The sequence below is a fragment of the Schistocerca piceifrons genome, chromosome 2, assembly GCF_021461385.2.
Source record: "Schistocerca piceifrons isolate TAMUIC-IGC-003096 chromosome 2, iqSchPice1.1, whole genome shotgun sequence".
NCBI classification, from domain to species: domain Eukaryota; kingdom Metazoa; phylum Arthropoda; class Insecta; order Orthoptera; family Acrididae; genus Schistocerca; species Schistocerca piceifrons.
Window position 1 is genome coordinate 452781869 of NC_060139.1, and position 19293 is coordinate 452801161.

The 19293-nt window shown below is 41.9% G+C and overlaps 1 protein-coding gene across 1 annotated transcript in view; it reads left to right on the plus strand.

The window, feature by feature from the left end:
* Positions 1-19293, plus strand: part of LOC124774893 (protein Gawky) — a 277306-nt gene that overhangs the window by 127960 nt on the left and 130053 nt on the right. Inside the window, exons 7-10 of the mRNA XM_047249552.1 lie at positions 50-639; positions 9211-9307; positions 15499-15771; positions 16075-16368. Coding sequence (XP_047105508.1) covers positions 50-639; positions 9211-9307; positions 15499-15771; positions 16075-16368 — 1254 coding nt within the window. The remainder of the gene's footprint in view (positions 1-49; positions 640-9210; positions 9308-15498; positions 15772-16074; positions 16369-19293) is intronic.

The window sequence follows — 19293 nt, forward strand, 5'->3', positions numbered from 1 at the left end:
GGGGGGGTTGTGATAGTTGATGAGGGAATAATGATCCTTTAATTTACAGGTAACTCAAATAAGGGCAATAATTCACAAAGTGGACAGAATTCATCACAGCAGAGCCAGACACAACAATCACAACAACAAGGAGGTAGCTCTGCATCATCAACACAGTCTACATCCTCCCAGATGAGTCAACAAAGTGGCCAGACAGGTGGAGGTGCACAGCAGGTTGGGGGAGGTGGAAGTGGTCAATCTCAAGGTTCACAACAGCAGCAGTCTGGTAGCAGCTCAGTAACTCAGCAGCAGACCTCCAGCGCAGCTGGACAGCAAGGCAGTTCCACAAATCAATCCTCTTCCCAGCAACAGCAACCAGGGACATCAACTGGTCATATTCAGACTGTGACATCTGGCCAGAGTTCAGTACAACAAACTCAACAACAGCAAGGCAGTAACAATGGTTCCAACTCTAGTGCATCTGCTTCATGGGCTGCTGCCGCTGGCAAAGGTCTAAGTGGCAGCGGAAGCGTAAATACAGGAACATCTAGTTCGGGACAACAGTCTTCTGGAGCAACTTCAGGTTCTTCCAAGCAGCAGCAACTTGAGCACCTGAATTCAATGCGAGAAGCACTCTTCAGTCAAGATGGTTGGGGAGGGGTGAGTAGATTTGTCAAATATGACAATGAGAGATAACTGGGAGCCTGTGTGTGTTACTTTCACTGCTTCAAATGTTCATGAAATGGCTGCCACTCCCCCTGCCCCCTTCCTCCAGTCTGTTTGCCCACCTTATCCCTCCACTTAAGCACAATTCTGCCCAACCTCTCACTCCACTTCGCACAGCTATGCCCACAATCCCTCTCCACTCAGCACAGCTCTGCCCACAATCCCTCTCCACTCAGCACAGCTCTGCCCGCAATCCCTCTCCACTCCGCACGACACTGCCCGCAATCCCTCTCCACTCCGCACGACACTGCCCGCAATCCCTCTCCACTCCGCACGGCACTGCCCGCAATCCCTCTCCACTCCGCACGACACTGCCCGCAATCCCTCTCCACTCCGCACGACACTGCCCGCAATCCCTCTCCACTCCGCATGACACTGCCCGCAATCCCTCTCCACTCCGCACGACACTGCCCGCAATCCCTCTCCACTCCGCACGACACTGCCCGCAATCCCTCTCCACTCCGCACGACACTGCCCGCAATCCCTCTCCACTCCGCACGACACTGCCCGCAATCCCTCTCCACTCCGCACGACACTGCCCGCAATCCCTCTCCACTCCGCACGACCTTCTCCACGCCGCACGACCCTCTCCACGCCGCACGACCCTCTCCACGCCGCACGACCCTCTCCACGCCGCACGACCCTCTCCACGCCGCACGACCCTCTCCACGCCGCACGACCCTCTCCACGCCGCACGACCCTCTCCACGCCGCACGACCCTCTCCACGCCGCACGACCCTCTCCACGCCGCACGACCCTCTCCACGCCGCACGACCCTCTCCACGCCGCACGACCCTCTCCACGCCGCACGACCCTCTCCACGCCGCACGACCCTCTCCACGCCGCACGACCCTCTCCACGCCGCACGACCCTCTCCACGCCGCACGACCCTCTCCACGCCGCACGACCCTCTCCACGCCGCACGACCCTCTCCACGCCGCACGACCCTCTCCACGCCGCACGACCCTCTCCACGCCGCACGACCCTCTCCACGCCGCACGACCCTCTCCACGCCGCACGACCCTCTCCACGCCGCACGACCCTCTCCACGCCGCACGACCCTCTCCACGCCGCACGACCCTCTCCACGCCGCACGACCCTCTCCACGCCGCACGACCCTCTCCACGCCGCACGACCCTCTCCACGCCGCACGACCCTCTCCACGCCGCACGACCCTCTCCACGCCGCACGACCCTCTCCACGCCGCACGACCCTCTCCACGCCGCACGACCCTCTCCACGCCGCACGACCCTCTCCACGCCGCACGACCCTCTCCACGCCGCACGACCCTCTCCACGCCGCACGACCCTCTCCACGCCGCACGACCCTCTCCACGCCGCACGACCCTCTCCACGCCGCACGACCCTCTCCACGCCGCACGACCCTCTCCACGCCGCACGACCCTCTCCACGCCGCACGACCCTCTCCACGCCGCACGACCCTCTCCACGCCGCACGACCCTGCCCACCCTGTGCTGTACCGTTCTTACTCTGCCTAGCAGCCCCTCTCCGTACGCCTGTTACTCTGCCCAGCTCTCCCCCCCTACCCCTGTTACTCTGCCCAGCTCCCCCCCCCCCCTACCCCTGTTACTCTGCCCAGCTCCCCCCCCCTACCCCTGTTACTCTGCCCAGCTCCCCCCCCCCTACCCCTGTTACTCTGCCCAGCTCCCCCCCCCCCCTACCCCTGTTACTCTGCCCAGCTCCCCCCCCCCCCTACCCCTGTTACTCTGCCCAGCTCCCCCCCCCCTACCCCTGTTACTCTGCCCAGCTCCCCCCCCCTACCCCTGTTACTCTGCCCAGCTCCCCCCCCCTACCCCTGTTACTCTGCCCAGCTCCCCCCCCCTACCCCTGTTACTCTGCCCAGCTCCCCCCCCTACCCCTGTTACTCTGCCCAGCTCCCCCCCCCCTACCCCTGTTACTCTGCCCAGCTCCCCCCCCCTACCCCTGTTACTCTGCCCAGCTCCCCCCCCCCTACCCCTGTTTCACCTCCCCATTTGCCCTCCTTCTACCCCCCTTTCTCCTCCAACTCACCCTTCCTCTCATTTTCCTTCTTGCCTTTCCAATTCCCCTTCCTCCTTTCCTCTCCCAGCTTCCTGTTATGTCTTCTTTCTCCCTTACCCCTCTTCCTCCTTCCAACTCCCTCCACCCCTTCCCCTTCTTTTCCCTTCCTCCTTCCTATTCCCTCTTCCAGTTCCTCCCAACTCATCCATACATGCACCCCCTCACCTACTTTCCGTGAGTTCCCATCCTTACAAGCATTACATTATCCAGAAACTCACCAAATTTTTTCTCTTCTGTGTGCTTGTCTGCTACATTACAGCCTTGATTTTACAGTCATTAAAACCTGTTGCCAAAATATTTCCTTCATGATCAATAGACCCTTCACTTAATATAATGGAGACTATTATCCAGGTCTCAGTTATATGCATTTGAGATTATCTAGATTGTCAACTGTGAGCAAACGCCTTTGTGGTCTAGTCCGTGTATACATGGACGTGTCATGCTGGCACTACCTGCTTGCATCCTACATGATCTCTACGCAACACATTTCATTGTTATTTTAGTTAGTACAAGTGCAGCAGATTGGTATTATTGCTTTAAGGTAAAATGATTGTTATTATAACGCTAAAAAAAAGAGAAAGCTATTGTAAGTTAGACAATTAGTATGGTGTAGATACTTCTATGATACATGAATTTAAGAAGCCTACTGATTCAATTTTAAAATCCATCTGCAAAACCTTATTGTGAAGGCAGGAGTAAACACAGAAAAGTGATGAAGAAACTGAAAAATGAAGCTTTTTCTTGCTGGTTTTTACAAAAATAATCAACTGGGTAATCAATATCTGGTCCTTCGCTCTGTGAAAAGGCATTGCAGTTAAAAAAAAATGGTGATGAGTAATTAGTGGTAACAGATGTTTGTACAGATTTATATCTCATTATGGAATTTGCAGATCGGAAATACAGTGTGAAAAATGGCAGCTGATTGTGGGCTTTCAAGTAAAAAAATGTGACACTCAACTATGTACCCTCAGACTTGGAGTTCAAATATTAAAAGTTTACCTGGTTTCATTGTCTAGGGGCTGGGATATGTAGTTGCTGTATTACATGCCAAATACTGCTGAGTCTACTGTATACAATATGAATTTACACATGAATTGAATGGTCGAAGGTTCCTATCACTTGGCAATTGCGAATTTTGAATGCAACATAGAAATTTATATGTGAAAGATTGCAATTAAATAAAATCTGCAGGTACTATTTTAACAACTTTAAATGACGAGTACGATAGCAGAAGTACCTTTAAGCATACCGTTTATTTCTGAAAAACACTTACTGGTGTCGATGGTCTAGCAATTAAATAAAATATAAGTTGAATAACAGGGAAACAATAGATTCCTATTTCATTAAGTTTTGGGTGTGCAGCTGTAAGAATTCTCCTTCTTCTTCGATTATTTCGGCTGTATAATGTTCAGCCATATTCAGAGTGAGCCGCAAGACTGCCCCTCCAGTGCTCGCTTTGTCCCTTTATACTCGTGTACTGCGCAACTGTGCATGCGGCCACAGATGCAAATGCGCCAGGGATGTTGGTCAGCAGCAGAGACTTGCACAATGCGCGAGTTACATCTATGACTCCCCAATCGATCTGTGTTGGTATGTCGACACATCATTGTGAGCTGCACTGTGACGACATCTTTGTGAGTTTATTACACAAAGTGCCGTATTCCACGATTTATCAAGGTTGAAACCACTATCTCTATTAATTAAATTAGTTGCCAAGTGAATCTCAGTTGCCTCCTTCATTATCGGATCCCGAAAAGATGATGTAGTTTTCAAAATTTCGACGTTGTCGTACAACATAATGTGACCAGTGCCAATACAGTACTCTGCCACTGCCGCCACTTGTTAGGTTGTAAACGTCGTGTGTACCTCCGGTTTTCTGTACATCTTTCTTGGACAGTACGAGTTGTTTGTCCAATGTAAGAAAATCCACATTCACATGGAATTTTGGACACTCCATATTTTCAGAGTAGCAAATCATCTTTGACAGAGCCCACGAGTGCAGCTGTTTTGGGTGGACGACGAAAAATCACTTCACTGTGGGTTTCAAGTTAGCAGATTCAAGCACCTTCTCCTCGAAGTCTTCACAGATGGATGGAGTCGCCATGTGTAGTCCCTTATCCCCTCTGGTGGCCAACTTATTTATGGAAGACCCGTGGCTTTCTGGAAGTATGTTGGTGGTGGTACCTTTGTAGTTTGGCCACATGGTGAAGATAACTTGCAAGACTTCTCAAGACATCTGAACTCCCTCCACGATCAAATAGGGCTCACAGTGGAAATTGAAAAGGAGGGATGCTTTCCATTCTTGGACGTTCTGGTTCGGCGCAGAGAGGATGGCACTTTGGGACATGAAGTGTTTCAGAAGCCGATGCACACGGATTTATTTTTACGTGCAAATATCTGCCACCATCCTGCCCAGACGATGATTGATCTCCGAACTTTGACCCATAAAGGGCATATTATTTCTGACGAAAGCAGTCTGCAAGATGAACTTTCCCACTTACAAAGAGTGTTTGAAGACAATGGGTACTCCCCACAGCAAATACAGAAGGCACTGAAAATGAAACCGAAAGAGGCCACAAAGAAAGCAGAAGAAGGTGAAGAAACCTTTAAATTGATGGCCTTCCTGCCATATGTGGGTAGCCTCTCATAAAAAATAGGACAGATTCTCAGCAGACACAAAGTAAAACTGATTTTTCATCCTACACCCAAGACAGCTGCACTCGTGGGCTCCGTCAAAGATGATTTGCTACTCTGAAAATATGGAGTTTCCAAAATTCCATGTGAATGTGGCTTTTCTTACATTGGACAAACAACTCTTACTGTCCAAGAAAGATGTACAGAAAACCGGATGTACACACGACTTTTACAACCTAACAAGTCAGCAGTGGCAGAGCGCTGTATTGGCACTGGTCACAGTATATTGTATGACAACGTCGAAATTTTGGTAACTATGTCATCTTTTCGGGACTCGATAGTGAAGGAGGCAATTGAGATTCGCTTGATGACCAGTTTAATTAATAGAGATAGTGGTTTCAACCTTGATAAATCATGGAATCCAGCACTTGGTGTAATAACCTCACAAAGACGACATCACAGTGCAGCTCACAATGACATATCAACATACCAACACAGATTGACTGCGAACTCATAAATGTAACTCGTGCATTGTGCACATCTCCGCCGCCGACCAACGTTCCTGGCGCATTTGCAGCTGTGGCAGCATGCGCAGTACATGAGTATAAAGGGACGAAGCGAGCACTGGAGCGGCAGTCTTGAAGCTCACTCTGACGATGGCTGAATGTTATACAGCCGAAATATTAGAAGAAGAAGAATTCTTGCGGCTGCACACCCGAAACTTAATGGAACAGTCTTTGCGCCGCCAAAACCTGAAGATTCACAATAGATTCCTACTTCACGTAATTAGTTATGAACAACACCATAGCTCACAAGATAGTCACTTCTAAACACATACTACGTCTTCACTGCAGAAACCACAGAAATCGCACAAGTGCACCCGAGTCGGCTCTACAAAATAGTTCTATCTCCCATGACCACACGCAAACTGTTCAACAATCTCCAAGTATTTCCTGCGACCATCTGTCGCACCTTCCCGCCCAGCACTCCTGTGTCCTGTGCCATCCAATGCTCCTCCCCACTTCCATACAGTCTCTCCATTGACTTCAGTAGTCTCCTGCTGTAGTAATGAGCACTGTGATTGGCTAAAGTGCTCCCGCCGTGTCTCCAAGCCGACGCACACTCACAAACATATTGAAACGCATACAGAATATTGGATTTACATTTAAGTAAATTAAAATTAAATAAATATTCCTACGGCTAGGCCATAAACTCGCTCTAACACACATTATTAAATACATAAACAAATCAAATAAACATATATCACAGGAATAGAAACAAAAGTAGGCCAGTAGCCTAATGTCTCTGTTCTTTCTAAAACACAGTAAATATTGTACCAATTTCTTCATGAATAGTATATATCTGATATAAACAAAGACATAACGAATAAATATATTTATAAGCATGCTACTACTGTTTTCTCGCATAACTGTGGAGTACTGATGGCCTGACGCGGTCAATAGTAATCGGCCAATTTGACCTCCAATAACTCATATACTATTCAAGTTACAAGCCAGTAATTCATACCAATTTAGGTTTACACTAATAGATTTCTAAAGACACGTCGATCAACAAAATCGTGTGAACCGTTAAGATTTTGGAAATTCGTTGCTTGGTGTTACTTGTATAATTTTCAGTCAGATACTAAACTTTAAACTAATAAAGATATTGAAAATCTGATTACACCATCAGAATCATCATGCGAATAATGGCAGTGTACATGTTTCTTTTTAAGGTATCATGATTCTTCTGGCTATTATTAATTTCTACATGAACTGTGAAATATCTACCATTATGGTTTCTCAAAGTCCGCCATCTTTGGCACTCTTGGCATACAAATCTCCTTCATTGACATAAAGCACAATCCTCGACACAGCCTTGGCCTGGACCACGCGCTGGGTCTACCCCTCTTGCTCTGGCTAGTGTTCGGCAACACGCGGTTGCTGACGAGCCCCAGTGTGCCGAGCAGCCTTTGCGGCCATGCAAGCTCCGAACTTAGAATATTTTTGGGGTGCCACAACTCACTTGTTACCTCACATCATGTAGACACAGTAAATTCTGCTAAAGGTGGTTTAAAAAAAAAAAAAGAGTTGGTTGAAAATGTCTAGGAGTTAGACTTTATTTACAACGCTGGTAGAATGGGTTTATGTTGGATATCATTACAGTCAAAATCTTTAATTGACAAGACTTCAGTTAGCTTGTGCAAATGCTATTGAGACCCGTGAAATGCCTTAGCTTTTCCTAAGAAATTCGAAAAGCCCTATGTGCTTAAAAAATTTTGGGGTTCCCTCAATTAATAAAAACCAAAAAAGTACTTGAATTGGATGAAAACTGAAATATTCATGGAGTGATATGACACAACACTTTTATCCCCGAAGGAAGATAAAAAATTCAAAATGAAATTGATTATCATGGAGCAGTCCTACTTTTACTTTATAATTGCAACAACTGGTAGAGAGAGAAAATGGAGTGCTTGCAGGAAAATTTTTTCCTTTTAATGTGACATTGTTGTTACAACCAATGGATCAGATTGGTAATAAACATTAAAATGACTTTATAGGAAACAAATTTTACATAGATTGTTGACTTATTTTGTCACTTTCTGGATTTAATTAAAAGGAGACTTCGAACAAAGGTTGGAATAGAATACTAAAAACTGGCCCATGACATTCACTACCTGATATGGATGATTTTGTTTTGGAGGGTGCAAATGAGCTAATGACTGACATAATATGCCAGGAATGTGATTACCAGTGATATGAAAGAGTGGTTCACTTGCATCAGTAATGATCCAATGTTTTCAGATAATGTCAGATGATAACATTATTGGAAACATTGTGTGCAAACGAACAGCAGGAAATGGAAGAAAAAGGACATGCAAAAAATTATGTGCAGGACCTTCTGATGCAGAAGCATTTCGAGCCCCGGAAACTACTTTCAAATGGTTGGAAAAACAAGTTGTGTGTGATACCATGAATTTATTACAGTTAAAATGAGTTCATGATGTAGCAATAATGAAGAGAAAAAATCTTAATGAACATATATTTTTATTGATTTCATTAAGTTTAATTTGTTTTTGTTGTTTTGAGGAAGCACTAGAAAGCCCTAGAAAGATTACCATGTCACAATGATCCTAAAAGATAATCGTACGTGGGCAACATAGGTCATCTTTCTATAGTTAATAATACAAAAATCACTTTTCTTCATTCATTCAGTTATTCGGATTTTTTTAGTATCCAAATGATTTATGACAAAAATTAATCCAGTTAGTCGAGTCTCCACTGTAATCTTTTCCTGCCACTCAAAATCAGCTAAATTTGTTTTCTCCCCAATATTGTATGCAGATGAAATGTAAAGTTAATGTATTACTCTCGTGTACTTGACAAGATTCCTTACCTTACAGGTTTGACTTAGTTAATAGTGCCTGGTCAATAATACATTCATTGCAAAGTGGCAGTTTAAGAATTTTATATTTAGCACAGTGCAGTTAATCAAACTCAAATATCAGTTAACGTAATTTGTAATTCATTTCGTTCTGATATTAGCTTATTTGTGAAGTAAATTCTGAATGGTTACCAACTGTCACAAGGGTGATGGCCCTCATTTGAGAACTCTGGGATTAATGTGGTTTCTTAAAGACTTTAGTTGGGTCATTAATAGCGTATCAGTTGAAATTTTTATTTACAGTAATTCATGTAACAGTTTGCATACAGCAGGACATAGTAGTTAAAATATGTTGCACAAGTATGCTGCATTTTTAATTGCACTGCATATAGTAAAACTGTGTGTGTGTTTATTTATTTATTTGCAGCAACATGTCAATCAGGATACAGGTTGGGACATCCCTGCTTCACCTGAACCAGGTGTTAAAGATGGTGCTCCTGTCTGGAAGCCAAATGTCAACAATGGTAAATTATTTGACTTTTAGACTCTTATCTTATATGTATAACATGATTGTGCAATATAAGAAGTATTTGACACTCTATAACCAGGTATTAAATCCAATCTAATGTATTGTATCATATTTTTACATTACGTCTCTCATGGGATGAAGAGACTAGACAAAAATTTCGGGAGAGAGGGTTTAAATTTCTAACTTTTGAAATTTCTGCACGGAAGAGGAGTGCTGCTGAGGAGGAAAAATTTTTAATATTATTTATGGTGATACATTCAACTCTTATGCTACTAAGGCAACGTTTTTGCTTTCTGTATTGGATTCTTCTGTGTACTTTCTTCTCTTATTGCAAAGCTCACTATCAACTTTTTGACTCGTGGACCGTAATTCTCCTCATTTCACATGAGATCAATAATTTATTTTTCTGAGCAAGGTACTACTTTGTTGGCTGATTGTTTTATGAATTATTTTGAGTGTATTGTTTCTATTGCATTGCATAATATGTGTGTGTGTGTGTGTGTGTGTGTGTGTGTGTGTGTGTGTGTGTGTCATTATCTGACTGAAGTAGAATTGCTTCAAATGTATAATGTATGTCGACTAATCTATTTCCAGAATAACTTAAAACTTTATTAGTTTTACAAAAAAAAAAAAAAAAAAAAAATTGTGGGTACATACAGGTAAATATTTGTGCATTATAAGCTCATACTGTAACTGCCAACCTTGATAACTAACTACTTCAAAGTGAGAAATGATCCAAGGGGCTGAATCTGTGTTATGTGAGATACTGTGAGGCATGTTCAGAAATTGAGAGTACTCAGTTGTATAAAAATTGAAAAGACGATACATTTATGAACAACTTACAAATTCACAGATATACATCTAACAACATTTTTTGAAGTAACTGCCTTTGTTTCTACTATGTATTGTGAACCAAGGGGTGAACTTCTTGATACCCCCATCAAGAAAGTATTCCAGTGCCCCACAAGCTCATTGTTTGACAGCAGTCTGAACCTCATCAGTTGCTAAAATCCTTTTTCACTCGTGAACAACTTCAGAGAGGTGGTAAGATGAAAGTCTGAAAGTGCTGCAACAGGGCTGGTGGAGGGGGGGGGGGGGTGTTGATGATGTCCCTACTGAATGAATCCAAGAATTGCTTTATGGTGTTGCGGGTGTGGGGATGCCCATTGCCGTGCAAAAAGCACACACTGTTCATTTATGTTCTCCTTATTATGTTCTATACTGCCCTCAGATTTCACAGTACTGTGCAGCATTAATTGTTTTTCCATTGGGCAAAAATTCGCCGAGGAAAATCCCTTTATGGTCAGTAAAGAAATAGGTCATAATTTTTCAGGCTGCAACAATGGTTTTGAATTTTTTGGTGTTGCTGAGGAAGGATGTTGCCACTTTATTGATTATGTTTTCTTCTCAGGGGAGTAGTCGACCACTCATGTTTCATTATCAGTGACTGTAGAACAAAATAACAGTTCACTTTTCACTTCAAAGTGCTGGAGAAATTCCAATTAAGATGCAATTTTATTGATCTTGTGTTGATCTGTGAGCTGCTTTGATACCCATTTTGCACACTGTTTGGAAAACGTAGGGTGTTGGGGATGATTTCATGCAGAAGAGACATGGAGATTTTGGGAAACATTGAGTTTATCCTTATGAAAGTCAATGGACTGCCGCCACTAGTCCTATCTTTGCTATTGAGTGAGGTGGTGCAGTGGTTAGCTTGCTGGACTTGCATTCATTCGGGGGGGGGGGGGGGGGGGGGGGGGGGGGGGGGGGGGGGGGGAGATAACATCTCAAATCCGCATTCGACCATTCAGGTTTAGAGTTTCTGTGCTTTTCTTCAATTGCTCCAGGCAAATGACAAATGTTGTGATGGTTCGTATATTTTCTGTGAAAGGACATAGCCGATTTCCATCACCATTCTTGAAACAGTCCAAGCTTGTAATTCATCTCCCACTTCATCAGCCTTGATTGAAGGCTGCCCAGTCCTTCATTCATCATGAACATCTATTCTGCGAGTATTAAACTCGCAATACCACTTGACACATTAATATGATTTACCACTCCACCCCATAAACAGTTTTGATTTCATCAAAAACCTGGAAAGGTGCATTTTCCTTTGCGAGAAGAAACCGGATTACACTCCTCACCTCCAATCAGCAGTTTTCGGAACACACACAATTATTTTAACTTTGGACTACAACAACAGATTTCAATCAGTTGAGACAAATGACCTGCATTCTACTGCCAACACCTTATCCTTAACACAGTGCTGTCAGCTCCTTTCAAAACAATCTCTTCGATTGTTAGAGGCTCGATGCTGTTACTATCTGAGCATACCTTGTAGATTATATACAAGGATTTCAGAACCTTCCTATACTTTCCGTTGTGTAAAGCTTAATTATGCAGGAGTGATGGACTGTTACAGCCTGCATCACATAGGAAGGCACTTGCGCGCATAGAGCAGGAGGAGGAGATTAGTGTTTAACGTCCCGTCGACAACAAGGTCATTAGAGATGGAGCACAAGCTCTGATTAGGGAAGGATTGGGAAGGGAATTGGCCGTGCCCTTGCAAAGGAACCGTCCCGGCACTCGCTTGAAGCGATCTAGGGAAATCACTGAAAACCTAAATCAGAATGGCTGGATGCGGGATACAACAGACGTCCTTCTGAATGCAAGTCCAGTGTGCTAACCACTGTGAAACCTCGCTCAGTGCGCGCATAGCGGCTGAGTGCTAAGGAAGCGTGGAGGGGATGAAGTCTGCGCATGTGTGGCGGCAGAGAGTGGGGCTGACAAAAGTCCATGTTACCATACTTTGTTGCTGTGGACAAAAATTAGAGTAATTTGTCTGTGGTACATTGTATTAAGTGTTCAGATCTATGAAGGCAATAATAAATTTTTAAAACTGATGTAGGGCAATCATCATGAGAGAGAATTTACTGCACATCTTGATGACATTACATCAACAGCTCCACAGCTTTAGTCCGTGCCATGTTCGAAGGTGAGAACAACTGGCACAGCTTTGCAGAGGCATAAAACACAATTTTTCTCAAAATGACAATCGGTTAACAACAAGGTCATTGAAACTGCTTGCAATAGTTATTTATTGCAATTTTAACTGTATTATACGTAAAAATGTAATACACAGCAAAATTAACTTCAAACACAAACCGAAATCATTAATTTGCTTGACAACTGTTTCTACTCCATAGAATTTTTTGAAAATATATATAATGCATTTTTATGGGTGTGTTGGACTTCAGTTAAGTGTGCGTAAAAAAAGAATTACTAGTAGAAAAGACCAGCACAAAAGACAGTTGTAGAAATGTTTAGTATGTTGTTATAATTTTCACTGTCAACAGATATTATTAGGGTAAATTAACTTGTTCGACATTACAGTGAAAGACCACATGTACAATCCATTGAACAAGCAAGCAGTTAATTCTTCTGCGAATAATTTGAGGGAATGCTTACCAGTAACGTCGAAAACCATTAATATCTCGACAGGCAAACTTCCCTACCATTTTAAGGCATTTTCCAATTTGTGACTGAAAAAGACAGGGGTTGCATGTGGAAATAAGTTTTTGACTGATACATCTGGCCACTTTCTCTTATATTATTAGAGCATACAACATGTTGGGAAGGGCTTAACTTCTCCTCGGGCAATATGTTGAACTCTATAGTCTGCATACTTCATTGGATACAAATTTCTAAAAAATAAAGGCTAGGAAGCTCTCATATACTATCTATGCAATGTAGATGTTGGAATCCACATTTTGTTTACCATGAGTCACCAAAACTAAGAAATATTATTACTTTAATTTGTTCCAAAGTCTACGTTGTAATACTATCATCACTGCTATCTGAGTCTCTGCCTGAATGATCTGAGTGAAAATTTACGATGATTGATTCAAGGCTTGTGTCGGTCTTCACTTCCGTATTAAAGTCTTCTTCCTAAAGCTTTCCAGCCCACACTGAAGAGAATTTCAAGCTTTCGCAACCCACGATTGCTTCATCAGGAAAGAGGGAAGGAGAGAGACGAAAGGATGTGGGTTTTAAGGGGGAGGGTAAGGAGTCATTCCAATCCCAGGAGCGGAAAGACTTACCTTAGGGGGAAAAAGGGACAATACCTGTCCCTTTTGTCTTTCCCTCTCCTTCCCTCTTTCCTGAAGAAGCAACCGTGGGTTGCGAAAGCTTGAAACTTGTGTGTGTGTGTTTGTGTGTTTTTTTATTGTGTCTATCTACCAGTGCTTTCTCGTTTGGTAAGTCACAGCATCTTTTTTTAATATAACATTCAAAATAATTATTCAAGGACTTATTCCTATGAGGACTTTACAACTGCTAGGGCCATGTCTCATTTTCCAGCAGGTATTCGTGGAATGATTCTGATTCAATCAGGCTTTATCTAGGTAACACACTCTTGAACTACCGCCATATATTGTATCGTACATTATAAGGAATGTGGTTCATGCTGTTCCTGTGTCACTTTCTTCAACTAGAACCTCTCTCCTTAACTTATTTGAAACCAGTGTTGTCTAAAATTCTTTACATTGACCAAGTGCTACCTTTGCAGCCAATTTTTTCATTCACAATTGTAACAAATTTTTGTGATGTCAGTTATTAACCATTCACACGAAGCACTTTGAAGCAGCGTTGTCAAAAGAATCATTTTGTGTTAAAATTTTCTCACAATTTTGATGCTTTTAGATGACATGAAACCAACTTTCCCTAAGCTTGCAATACAATAGCTGTGTCACTTTTGTTTATAAGTCTCTTCACAGTTCTCTTGCCAAAACCACATGCTTCTGTAGTGCCTTCAAATGTCAGTAGTTAGAGTTCAGATTCCAGATTCATATTTGAAAAAGTTACAAATGCAACAAATAATCACCCTAGCCTGCTTGTGAAGATTTCACATTATTGCCATCACATAACTTTTATTTTTAATCACACTAAAACATTAACAGATACAACGATCACATGGCAACCCGATTGTCGAAAATTTGCTAAACTGTCTCCATGTGTCCGTGTTCTGACAGTTTGTGCCAGGTATAATTTTCATTATGTCTTAAATGCTTTTTTTAATGTAATCTTTGCGATTTTAGCAGAACAAATGTAGATAATAAAGTGAGATTGAAACAATATGTGAGAGAAAAATTCATTCCACCTTTAACGGCATGCTGTAGAAACCACATGTTTTTGCCTCTCTGCCTACAGTTTAGATGTTGTAAGTATTTTTCAGGGAACAATTCAGTGCATATAGTTTTATTAGGCATATTTTCTTGTACCGACAATCAGTAACAATATAAATTGCTCTTTGTGATGTGTTGTACAGAGGTACAGATTTTCGAATTTCCAAATATGGCATAATATGAAACCAAGCCACATACAAGCTGTTCATGTTCCTGGCTCGACTGCATTGCTATGTAATTCTGCACTTTTGCAGGTTCCCCACTTCCTACTCAGACAGCATGGCGTTTTAGCGACACACACACACACACACACACACACACACACACACACACACACACACGAGAGAGAGGAGAGAGAGAGAGAGAGAGAGAGAGAGAGAGAGAGAGAGCTCCATATGCATGATTACTTCATATCCATCCCTGATTTAGGTGTAGTAGTGCTTTAATGTCCACTGGTCATTCCTAGTTTGTTTTTCTATGTTTTTTTTCCCAAATTTGGCAACATCCTGTTAGATTTACTCTCCTGTTCTTGTGTGACTCGATCTACATTATGTCTGTCAAGAGTTGTCATTTATTGCAGGTGCTGAGCTGAGCACGTAAACAGTTTGAAGACTATGTGTACAGTCACACAATCAAAATTGATTTTATTTTGTGGAGAACTTCTACCTGTCTCTGCAGTTAATTTGTTACCTTTTGTTGTTAGTAAATTAGACTCATTTATGAGTCTTCTTCTTTCACTCTTTATGTTATTAAGCTTATTGTATCTATTAAAGTATATTCTGCCTATCTGAAGAGTAAATTATCAGTGTTACCATCACAGTAAACAGTGCACATTGATCTTTTGGGTTTACACACACACACACACACACACACACACACACTTTTTTAAGTGTGGTGGAATTTGTACAGTTGCGTTCTCCATGACCTGCATCATTTTTGTTTGCTGTGGCTTTCAAGTTTTTTATGATGTTAGCAATTATTAAAAATTGTAATCTTATTATAGGGACAGACCTCTGGGAAGCAAATCTTCGCAATGGTGGTCAGCCACCACCCTCGCAGGCTGTTCAAAAGACACCATGGGGCCATACACCGAGTAGCAACATCGGAGGCACGTGGGGTGAGGACGACGATGTGGCAGATAGTTCAAATGTGTGGACCGGTGTCCCTACAGCTCCCCCTGGCCCAGGCCCTACGGCATCAGCGTCTCAGTGGGGTGGACCTGCAGCTCCTGGTGCGGCGGCGGCAGCTGCAGCTGCTGCAGCAGCCGTTTGGGGTGGTCAGTACTGCACATGTGCATTGCTGTTCTGCATAAGATAATTATTCTGATGGATTCGATTCTAAAGAATAGTTTTTTTAATGGTCGTGTTTCCTCTTGTAAAATCTGTTCTTGAATTCACACTTTCATGGAATTTTTTTTAAAGACTATGAGATGTTGTGTTTAGTGTTCACATACACTATGTGACTGACAGAGGGTAGAGTTTTTGAGTATACTGAATTGTGAACAAAACTGTTGGTTTTTATTGAATTTTGTGTCATGCAGGGGGGAAAGCCCTACTGATTTGTAAATTCTTACTTTCAGGTGGAATGTTAGGCCCACGAGAGCATATGCATGGTGTCGTTGAGGGGGGACTGCGTGGAGATGTAGGGGTGAGGGACATTCGGGGCGTGGGTGAGATGAGAGCTGCGACTGGAGTGGGAGTGGGGGATCCTCGCCGCTTGAACGGTAGTGGTGTTGGTGTCGGGGCAGGAGGTGACACGAGTGCTATGTGGGCAGCACACGCCACAGCAAGTGCTCCACATCATGGTGCTGCACAACACCACACTGGGCAACCGTCACAGGCGAAGATGGTGCCACCTACAGTCCCTACAGCAGGTCTGTTCCAACATTGTAAATTTTAGTGGAAAATATGTCAATCTTTTTTTTCCCACCTCATAGGTATTTGAAAAATGACATGTTTCAATTAACTGACCATCATGAGGTTCTTAAAACCATTTACGGTATCATATTAGGTCAATATAAAGTCGTTGAAGGCCAATAATAAAACCACGAATTTGTCACTGTTGTCACATCAACAGTTGGCATTAATGCTGTGAATGATTGCATACTGCAAAGAGCCAACTCTGTGGTATGCATCTGTTCGCAGCCTTAACACCAAGTCCTCATGTGATACAGAAGAGTGCATTGCCTAGCACAGTTAACATATAGGCAATTTAATTTATATTAATATGTGTTTATCATTTGATGTCAATGATTTTATATTTATATGATACTGTAATTGCTTTTAAGGATTTGATGATGGTCAGTCAACTGAAACTGGTTGTTTAAATAAAGATTTTATCAGCAGCTCAGGGTGGAAATAATGAAATTTTTCTTGTGTCAATGTTTCTAAACTTTAAGACGGAGCACAGTGGAGTCTGCCATTGGGCAGTGTATACCATCAGTGGCTCGAACTTGAATGTTCCGTCAGATAGTGTAAAATACCAACTAGAAAAATTTGCCATATAGCTGAAAATTTAAATAATGGAAATTTAACATACATTAATTGAAAACAGTAGTAGTACTTGTATTTCACCTGAAAATTATAAACATAACTAACAAAATTGCAGTATTAAAAACAATGGAGTTTCGTATTATAAACTTAACTGAACATTATATTATAAACATAATGAACAAAAAGTTGTTTGTAAAAACACAATACTTCACTGTTGTAAACTTAACGTATTGTTTGTTTGCTATGCAATTTTTCAAAGCATTTCAGGGTGCTGGCTGGCCCTCATGGTGATTGCAGTAAATTGCCACTCTTATAGCTTTCCTAGTGGAATAATCACCACCCCTTGTTTTTACTTCTTGCAGGCTCTTTATATGATTCAAGGAAATGTGAAACTCTTTTTGTAGGTGTTTGCTTTTCAGTGTACATTTGTTAAGTGTGGTGAATGTTGATCTAAAGATGACCAAGGATTTGTTCTCTAAAGTGTAGAATATTGTATGTTTATTATCCCATCTATGATTTACATACCACATATTTATTATGCAATTCCTATTTATTAATTGTATAACAAGTTTTATATACCATTTAACAGATTCCCACAAACAACTGTAGAAAGGATAACTGCTGTAAAGCCATCATACAACTGTTATTCAAGCAGTTTGAAGATATTAAGCACAGTTGTCAAGCATGTCAACTGTAGCAAACCATCTTGAGAATGCGCAGTATTCATTGGGGATATATTGGAAAGCATGGGGTGTTACACATTGAGGAAAAAGGGGGGTTGGTATCAAATTCAGAGGAGGTAGAGATTTATTGTGCCTTGAAAAGAGGAGTGTGTCGGTGTTTTAAATGAGAGGACGGAAGTACCTAAAGGTCATTTTTGGGCACACTTTAGCGATACCCTCCTTAAGAAGCAGCCACCAACACATTTTACCTAGTGATATAAATTTTTGCATGCTGTTTTCATTCAGATTGCAGCATAGAGGTGGTTTTAAGTTAGAATGTGTCAGGACCAGACAGGCGTTTATCAAAGATCTTATGACAGACAGTATTATCAGTAGTAGCATTGGTGCTGAGCATTAGGCTTTACGTAAATATCATTGTTGGTAGGTGATGGCAGCGACTTTGTTTTGCAACTGTACCTCGGGAATGGTGGATGCACTGTTTTGTTTGTGATTTTTATGGTTTGTGATTTTTTATGGTTTGTGATTTTTTATGGTTTGTGATTTTTTTATGGTTTGTGATTTTTTATGGTTTGTGATTTTTTATGGTTTGTGATTTTTTATGGTTTGTGATTTTTTATGGTTTGTGAGTTTTTATGGTTTGTGAGTTTTTATGGTTTGTGAGTTTTTATGGTTTGTGAGTTTTTATGGTTTGTGAGTTTTTATGGTTTGTGATTTTTTTATGGTTTGTGATTTTTTTATGGTTTGTGATTTTTTTTATGGTTTGTGATTTTTTTTATGGTTTGTGATTTTTTATGGTTTGAGTTGGCAATGCATGCTTGCAGCTTGTTTTCAAGTTGTAATGAGACCTAATGGTTTTTTTTTGGGGGGGGGGGGGGCGTAGGCTATAACTCAGGAAGTCTGTAAGCCATATATATGTATCTGGTTTCCTTGATTTTAGCCCTCGTGGGATAATGTTCTGCTAAAACATGTTGTGGCAATAATCACACGATTGACAACTGGGCTGAATACCCTCAGCTATAAGATGATGTCACTTGAACGGATAAATCAGCATCCTTTTTTTGCTTATTATATTATTCATTTTTTAAAGGCAGCATCAGGCTTGTATTTAACTTTTTTCTCTGTGAAGAATTGCACATGCTTGACTCTTGAACGTAGTTAGCCTACACTTGTGTCACTTCATCTCAAAAATTTAATACTGCTATGATTTTCAAGCATCATTATGTCACCCAGTTTTTGTTCTGTGATGGTGACAAATTTTTTTGTTTGTTTTAAAGTTCCACAATTTTTTTTTCCAAAAGATGTTCAGCCAAAGAGACACTCATGTATTAACTATGTATAAATAATATATACCCCTCGAATAATAATGCCTGTACTAATCTCATTACCACATCCTGCATTTTTTTTCCGGCATAAATGTCAATTTTACAAGTGTAAGCTCCAAGAAAGCACAATTCATATACTTTTATACCATGCTTATGTTGCATGCCTGAAATATATTTGTGAAAACTGTGACGTTCTCCATGAAAGTATATTTTCATTGACAACAATGTTATTGCCAGGCATAACAGCATTGTTGATTCACTATCTTCCCCTGACAATGAATGAAACTTGGAGTCTTCTTCT